Consider the following 8,931-nt stretch of genomic DNA (forward strand, 5'->3'; position numbering starts at 1 on the left):
TATTTCATAGCAAGAGTAACAGAATAGACTGCCTTACTACTGTGTGCTGGGTGGAGGTCATTGGCCATCACACCTGTGCATGCAGCCACACTGGGACTGTGCCAGCAATGTAAGCTGCACATGGTAAGCTCAGTTTACATGCCAGAGAAGACAGCAAGCCGGCAGGTGTATTGTATTGCACATCTCTTCATTAATACAGAGCCTACCTGCCCAGTTTGTGACAGCAGAACTTTAGTTTCACTTTAAAACCAATCTCCCCATAAACATGTGCAGCTTAGTGGAGAAAGGAAAACCTAGTGTTTTGATTGATTTTTAATCATAATGAAAGCCTAGAACTCATCTCAATTCCATATTCAGTGATGAACACAGCAGTAAAACTGAGATTTTAGATCTTTCCAATTTGTCAAAAAATATTTTCAGACTGAAGTGTTGGTGAAAAGTTGGATTCTAGGTAAACCATTTTCAGGCATGTAGTGAAGGCAGCTCTAAAGGCACACAGTAGAGGTCACTGTAGTAAGGCTAAAGTCTAACAGCAAATTTGGTAAGCAGAATTTTTAAATTGCACAAGTCACAGTAGTAAACAATGTTTTAAGGGTGCCCAGTGCCCCCCTTCAGTGCTTCAAGTAGCACCCTGAACCTGGATGAAATTGTCAAAATAAATATGGGTTAAAGCAAGGGTGTCAAACTGGTGGCCCTCCAGCTGTTGTAAAACTAGATGTCCCAGCATGTCTGCCATTGGGAGTCATGCTTGTAACGGTTATTCTTGCAATGCCTCATGGGACTTTTAGTTTGGCAACAGCTGGAGGGCCACAAGTTGACACCCATGGATTAAAGGCTTGTTCAGAGCCCTCCTTCAGACAGCTGTTTCTACACTATTGGATTCTTAACCATTTTATCTCAATGCAATGTGCTACTTCATCTTGGGGTAAATTCACATAATAGGCAGTGACAGATGTTTTACTGCATGGTAAACCATGTCACCATAGGGACACCAGAGACAATTGTTTACTATGTGTCTGATGTACACTGCAACAGCCTGATGTACATTGCTGTGAAGTGCATGTTTTGTACAAAAAAAAAAAAAGCTGAATTGCACACCACAACTGCCTCCTGCTGCAGCAGTAAAGCACCATGGCAGCTCTGTTGTGTTGATTCAGCCTAATTGTGAAATCAAACTGAGAGCAGGACTAGTGAACCCCACCAATTCACTTTGACCAATAACAATCAACTAGACCTTCAAACCTAGCTGCTGACAGGGTGGATAAACAAAAAATTGGACTTTATCAAATTTTAATTAAAGGCTTTTGTAGTAAAAATCTATCTAAAGCTAGTTTTCTAGTTAAGATAGAGCAATTTAATTTATTACATGAAACGGAGCTTATGTAGCATGAGGCTGTATATTCTGCAATATTTACATTTTTGGTAAACTCAATGAAACCAAGCTCTAAGCTGAGATCACATGCACTGCATTGATGCGGTCAAACAATTTCACAGTAACAATGAGAAAAAAAAAAACTTTAAATAAAAGGAATTTGAATAGTTCTCCAACTATGTGTTAAGCTAAAATCAGTTCTGATATCGCTGTTTTACTAACCAGACAGCTTATTCTCAAAACCATAATTTGGTTTGCAATTAAAGATTCCAACAGCAAGAATGAGTCAGATTCCTTGCATTTAAAGAGCGCCTGTCATTTTAGATCCATCATGGCAGTGCCTGTTAGCAGGAATCCACTCACCTGCTGCCATGTCCCTCTCCTTGTCACTGCCGCATCACTAGCAGTCCCATTAAAGTGAATGGGACTGTCAGTGAGTCAACAGCAGGTCAGAGGAGCTGCTGCAGGACAGAGATGACAGTTGCTCTTTAAAAGTAAGAATTTAAATCAAGCCTTTTCACTAGCGATTTAAATCAAATCCACCCTGATTGCGGTTTTCAGTTCTTGAACATTTATGGATCAATATTTTTTGGCTGGAGATTTTTTTGTTCAATATTTCAAATAAGTTCAAGAAACGGAATACGGTGGTAACTTTTATTCAAAAGGTGGCATTTATGCATCAGCAATGGTCACTTCAACTTCTACACCAGGTTCGATGCTGATGGAAGTAATCTGCTTCACAATCTCAGAAGGACTGTGTAGATCAATCAGGCGCTTGTGGATCCTCATCTGGAATCTATCCCATGTCTTCGAACCCTCACCACAAGGGGTTTTTCTTGTAGTAATGCGCAGGGTCTAGAAAAACAAAGATTTATACTTTTAAAAATCAAGGCTCATTCACCATGAGCTCATTTTACAGACGTTAGCCACACAGCAAACAAGTTTATACTGTACACATTAAGGTTTACTTTTTACCGACCCCACAGGTCATGGCATCAACTGGAGTATCACCAATTCCAACTACTTCATGTCAGAATTTATACCTACATGGATTAAGGTGACAGCTGTCCAATCACCATTGTATATAAAGGCAGTTTTTAGCTTTGGAAAAATCAGGGAGGGGTTAAGAACCCCGTCAGTCAAATTGTGCCCCTTCATGGAGAACTACATTAACTTCGTCCCAGAGATGCATGAAAAAAATATGGTGTGAAGGAATCTACCTCAACTGTCAGAACAAGTGTCCCCATTTGAAGATATCCACTAAACTAAATTTTTGATTACCACAGACAAGTTGAAGGTGAATCTCAGCAGACAAACCAGTGAAGATCTTACAGTTCCCTGTCAAATGTTTTGTCATACATGTGGTGTATTAGCAGAATCATACATCACCAGCACAGAAGCATCATGCATTAATCTCAGACATTTCCATAGTACAGAAACTAGGAAGCAGCAAATACAAAGATCTCTCAGGAACAATCTTCACTCATGGCAACACTTCAAATTTAATGTGTTGCCAAACAATTCAAAATGAACGGGGCTGCCTTAGAGCCCTGCAAGGTGTGATGAGCCCTAAGGGGAAAGGAAGTTTTGTCTGTCAGTGGACTGAAAAGCTTTTGCAGTTTTTAGAACAGTGTGCAGTGCTTTCCTTAAAACAAAAACTTTTACAGCACAGTCAAATTTAAAAGGGCAAGAGTACAGGCATTAAAAAAACAAAGTGCATTTGTAATCCCACCAGAAAACTAGTATTCACTTTTGGGGGCAGTAGGGTACACCACCCATGTATTTGAAGTACACAAGATTTCTCAGCCAGACCATTGTGTCACTGCTGGCTAAAAACAGTCTTCCTTGTATTTACAATAGCCATTGTGGCCTACTCATACCAACTTCAAAGATGCATCAACCCATATGCAAAATGTGCAGCTGTGGCTGGACCTACCTTATACATGGGAATATATAATCCCTAACTGACACTACCAAATATTCTACCACTTAAACAATGATCAGGTCATATTGATACAGAGAAACCTCTGGCTTATCAGGTCTATTATAGGTATACTAAAATCAGTAAGTTATTGCAGACCTTTTCATAAAATGGAAGCCTTGCTGCACTGGCAAAACAGTGACAATTGCTATGGGCTCTCTGCTATACTCCAGTGATAGACAATAGCCTGCAAATTGAGACCATTCATGAACTGCATGTACATCATTCACACTGAATGGGAGATCTAACAAGAATAGGCATTGTAGAGCTCTGCTCTTGAGAGCAGTCCAGACCTTTAGTTAATTACCTGCCACCACAGGGGCTTCCTGGCTTGGGGCTGCTGAAGATTTTTTCCCAAGTGTGAAATCATACAAGAATAGCGGAACTACCAGAGCACATTACTGCTCTGGCGCCTCAAATCCTGGCTGCAGTAAGTGGCAGTGTGTTGCCCAATTCAGTGCACCACAGCTCTTTTTGGTACAAACTTTGTAAAGTGCACTAAGCTTCATTCATGGTAATGTAACAGTGATGCACTGCCATACAATTTGGCATGGTGCGCTGCAGTAAATGTAACACATCTGCATTTTAGCAGCCATAGGCTGTGTTGCAGTGTGAATGGGACACAAGAAAAAAAATGGTTTCCTGTGTCCTTGCTGTGAGACATTACAATGCCAGTCTGTCAAACTGACTGAGTCCTGAAAACATGCACCATCTTAGATAAACTATCTTGAATTCCCCAAGAGAACAAGTGCATTTGGTCCTGTTAAATCTGTCCCACCATTGCTAAGCAGCATGGTCAGACAGTATGCCACTAATTTTCCAACCACACTGCTAGCAAGGAACATGAATTGTAAGTGACTGCACTGATCAGGCTACTCTGGAGACAAGTGATGCCATTCAACCACAAATCACAACAGGCTGTGTGATCTGCAACTGCTTGTGAATACAGCCCCAGCAGATGGTCACAGCCCCATACCAGAGATTTTACCGTTCTGAACAGAAAGCTTTGCAGTTAGCACAAGCCCCAACAGCCTTGTTTCATTCATAAAAGCCAATTACTCAGTGCTATGGGGCTGTATGTTGATTAGCAGGTGCAAATAGCCTGTGCAGTGCTTAATATTTTACTATTCTGAATAGCAAACAGCGCAGTATGGCCATAGTATTGCTTTTCAAATGGAACCCATCAACACTCAGCAGCACAGTAGCTAAGTGGTTAGCACTTCCGCCTGGCAGTACTAGGGTTTGAATCTCAACCACGGCACCACCTGCCTGGAGTCTGCATGTTCTCCCTGTGCGGGTTTCCTCCGGGTACTCCCGTTTCCTCCCACACTCTAAAGACATGCTGGTAGGTTAATTGGTTCCGGTCTACATTGGCCCTAAAATGTGTATGTATGAATGTAAATTAGGGACCTTAGATTGTACACCCCTTGAGGGTTAGGGACTGATGTGAATGTACAATATATATGTAAAGCACTGCGTAAATTAATGGCGCTATACAAGTACCTGAAATAAACACTGCACTACATGCATAGCTTTACATGTGCAGCACTGCCACTGGAGAAAAAAAAAAATCTTAAGTGCAGGGCAAGTAATTTTTACCTCAATGCATTCCCTACATTAGGGTAAAAGGTCCCACTACCTGTTTCTCTTCCCCCCCCCCCCCCTCACCCAATATGTACATGACGCCTCCTAATCCAGCATTGTCCCAGTCTGGAACAGCACTGCTCTCCCTGATCTCAGAGGGCAGATAAAGAGCAGTAGGAGTGATTTGCTCCTGCTGCTGTCAATCAAATCCAGTGAAAAGGAATGGGGGGCAGCTCTGGCAGGAAAACCCCAGAAAAGGTGTAATGCCATTCCACAGAGCAGGAAAGTATAACTTACTATAGGAAAAAATCCAGCCACACAATTCCACAGCCACCATTCTAACAATTCTCACTCCAGACAGTAATCAGTTCTCAAGCATAAATCCTGTTCCATACCATACATTTAAAATAAAAAAAAAAAAACAGGAAAAACACCATATCGCCAGTTACCTTGGTGGGCATGCGCACAGGTCCCTTCACCTTCAAGTTCTTCTCCTTGGCTCCACGGATCAGATCAGCGCAGACTAGATGAGAGATTAACCATTTAATTGCCATCACAGTAAGATTTAATAACACATTCTATGGACATTAAACTTTATAAGGGCTACAAAACTAAGGAGATTACAGGTGAATGTGCAATGACATTTCCAAGGTCAGCTCAGAATAGCGTATAAGTCAATCACTGTACTTCATTGAAAATATTCATCCTCATTGCCAACCGGATTACAATATACATGTCCTGAAACCAATATCCCTGGGCAAGATCTTTAATGTAGACGAGCATCTCAATAGCAAAACATTTACCAGAGGTACACTTCAAGACTTAAATCTTGTGCTCTCATCTGAGAAATTCAGAAATGCACATTAAAGAGTATCTTACAAAATTACATGAACATACCCTTTTCCAGAGATTTCACATTGCGGCTGGTAAGTGTAATACGGATGCGGTGGATTGCCACCTCTGCTTCAACAGGTGCTTTGCCTGTGTCTTTAAATGCCTGTGGAAAAAAGTTCCGTTACTGCAAATCATGCCAGGTAAACAAATTCATTTTTATATCACAAAGCACACCAAAAAGTTACTGTTAACACATTTATTGCTCTTTTATCACTCCAATTATGCTGTCAAATTTTAGGAAAAGCATAAGCTGATTAGAACTTGAAATCAATTTTACCCCCCCCCCCCTCCTGACCAGGCCATTTTTTGCATTACAGCAATGCGTTACTTTGACAATTGCGCAGTCATGCAACGCTGCACCCATGTCTATTGGGATGCAGCAGCTGCACACCCAGCCACTGTTCCCACTTTGATGCAGGTGCATGGCTCCAAATGCAAACTGAGCAGTTGAAACCATGTATCTACACGGATGTCACTGCATTCTAAGCTGAAACATGACTTTGTAATTTTAGCCCTACCCCTTTTTCTGACAACTCAGACAAGCTTTATAAATTCTGGACTTAAAATGATGTAAATGAGAAGGCTGAAGTCAAACCAGCACAAGTTACATAAGATGATTAATTTCTGTGCAAGCCAGTCACTTCACTGGGTATATGTAAGATTACAAGCACTGTAAGGCTTCATGTACACTAGTGGATGCTAAACTTGAATTTAGGAGCTTTTGGCATTTTTTTGCCAAAGTTACTAAACTCAACACCATAAAAGCCTGTGTCCATGTACACATAGGCTTCTAGCAGACTTTAGGAGCTGCCACATTTAGGTGAGGTTAAAGCGGAGTTCCACTCACTAAAAAAATTAAAAAGTCAGCAGCAGCTACAAAAACTGTAGCTGCTGACTTTTAAAAAACAGCCACTTACCTGTCCTACGATCTCGCAGTGTCCCCCCCAGCCCATTTCACTGGCCGTCCTGTGTTCCAGGCGCCAGCATCTTAAGTGTGGGCACCCAGCTGTGACAGCTTGCACCTTCACATCCAGGTGCCCACTGCGCATGCGCAAAAAGCACTGCGCTTCCTGAATGGTCTTGTAGTCTTTTGGGACCTGTCAGATCCCAGAAGGATACAGGGAGGGGGGTGGGAAGGACAACATCCGCTTCTGACTGCCAAGATGATCGCAGTGCAAGTGGGAGGGGGTACCTGCTCCTCAAAGCTGCCAATCCTTAATTGGGAGAGGGGGACCAGTCTTTAAAGCAGAATTTCCTATTTTTGGTGGAACTCCACTTTAACCGCTTTGCACTGGCTGACAAATTGGCTGCCTCCCAGCATCTGGGCCTTGACGCCAAGCAGCCGCACATTTGCATGCAAGAAAAGCACATGTGCTGAGAGCGCGTGCCCAGCACACGTCCGGTACTCACGGAAAGGTCCCGATCTCCAATTTTGATCAGGACCTTTCACGATCATGTGACCATGAATCACGGCAGCCATGACCCTAAAACCCCACCTCCCGGCTTCTGACACCCTTAAAGTGCCAGGAGGCACCAGCATCAAGGGGTTAACCTCCCTCTCCTGAACATGGAAGCAGCGTATTCAAGAAAGGAACATTTTGACCACCAACCACAGGAAAACACAACGAAATTGCAGTACAGAAGTTGCCACGTTTTGCATTTTCCTGAGGCCAGCAGTCAGGGTAGGCTCATGTATATGGAGCCTAAGGGGGTCTACACAGTCCCACCACAAGGCACACGTGTCACGACTTCACTGAGGGAACCTCGCCTGAAAACCAACCCCAGCACATCAGACTAAACCACTAGAGATAGTCCAGCTGAACACACCAGCACCCCGTATACAATGCAGCATTAGTCCGCTCCAACCACCAGCCCCCCAGGGAGCGCTCTGCATTACTATGGGCCTCCCAGTCATTTATTAGGGTCACAAGCATGCGCAATGCTCAGTAAGCGGTGTGAGAAGCGATGGAGGATCAGGTGGACGCAGCACACTCACCATGACTGATCACCTTCCTGGCCGACTTATTCGTGAGACTTGCCGAGCGAACAGCGGTGAGCCAGGAGCAGTCAGTCCACAAAGTGCGTACACCCAGCTGGCTGTACTCAAAGAGAACGAGGCCCCACTCCGCCCTGATATTTATACAAAGGAGGCGGGCGCTCTAAGGGAAACACGCCATTATAGGTGCGACAATGAACCGGCGGTAGCCATCATTGTTGAGGGAAACATTTCCACCCTCTAGTGTCTGACATGGAACGAAATACTCCACGTTATTGGGAGTTAGATTTACGTGAAACTGTAATTACAAAACTGTAGTATCAAGGTTACCATTTACTTATAAGTTGACGGATTTACAAAAATTCGGGATGATTGGTGGAGTGTCTGAAGAAACGTACATGTCCATAAGGAGTACTGACTACTGATCATCCACATTACTTTATATCATTCATGTTTTAGCCTGGGTTCACACTGCCACGACTTGGGATCCGACTTGTGAGACCACCCTAAGTCACATGACATGTGAAATCCCATGTTAGTCAATGAGAACTGCCTTAATTAGCACTACTGAAGTCGCTCCGACTTTAGAAAAGGTTCCTGTACTACAGTGGTTCTCAACCTGTGGGTCGCGGACCCTTTCACAGGGGTCACCTAAGACCATCGAACAACACATTTCCAATGTGTAAAGAGTAAATAATTTTATGGTTGGGGGTCACCACAACATGAGGAACTGTATTAAGGGGTCACGGCATTAGGAAGGTTGAGAACCACTGCTGTACTACTTCAAGGCGACTTCTATCTGGCTTGTGCCCCTAGACTTTAATGGAAGTCAGATTCTCATCTATATCAATGTGATTTAATGGAAGTCAGATTGTCATCTATATCAATGTGATTTAATGGAAGTCGGATCCTTATTTCTATCGATGTGATTTGGATCCGACATTATAGGAAGATTACCCAAGCAAAGTCGCATGGCATGAAAGTCACCCATCAAGTCACATCAGTGGTTGTAAAGGCTCACAGTTTTTTACCTTCATGCATTCTCTGTATTATTAGTATTATACAGTATTTATAAAGCGCCAACAGTTCGCTCAGCGCTGTACA

At 43.0% G+C, this 8,931-nt stretch overlaps 1 protein-coding gene and 1 non-coding gene across 2 annotated transcripts; both read right to left on the reverse strand.

Moving 5' to 3' along the window:
- Window positions 1-2,012: 2,012 nt before the first annotated feature.
- Window positions 2,013-7,986, reverse strand: RPS20 (ribosomal protein S20). Its single transcript, XM_089678458.1, has 4 exons — window positions 7,828-7,986; window positions 5,835-5,934; window positions 5,387-5,460; window positions 2,013-2,227 (listed from the first exon to the last, which is right to left on the reverse strand). Exons 1-4 carry the CDS (start codon window positions 7,828-7,830, stop codon window positions 2,045-2,047), a joined length of 360 nt encoding a protein of 119 aa, XP_089534584.1. The 5' UTR covers window positions 7,831-7,986; the 3' UTR covers window positions 2,013-2,044.
- On the reverse strand, window positions 5,588-5,653 carry LOC149461362 (small nucleolar RNA U54). The gene has a single exon (XR_016312886.1). It is a non-coding gene; the product is annotated as a small nucleolar RNA U54 (small nucleolar RNA).
- Window positions 7,987-8,931: the final 945 nt, after the last annotated feature.

This window comes from Staurois parvus, unplaced genomic scaffold (assembly GCF_062004578.1).
Source record: "Staurois parvus isolate SC_StPar_1 unplaced genomic scaffold, SC_StPar_1.0 ptg000205l, whole genome shotgun sequence".
NCBI classification, from domain to species: Eukaryota; Metazoa; Chordata; class Amphibia; order Anura; family Ranidae; genus Staurois; species Staurois parvus.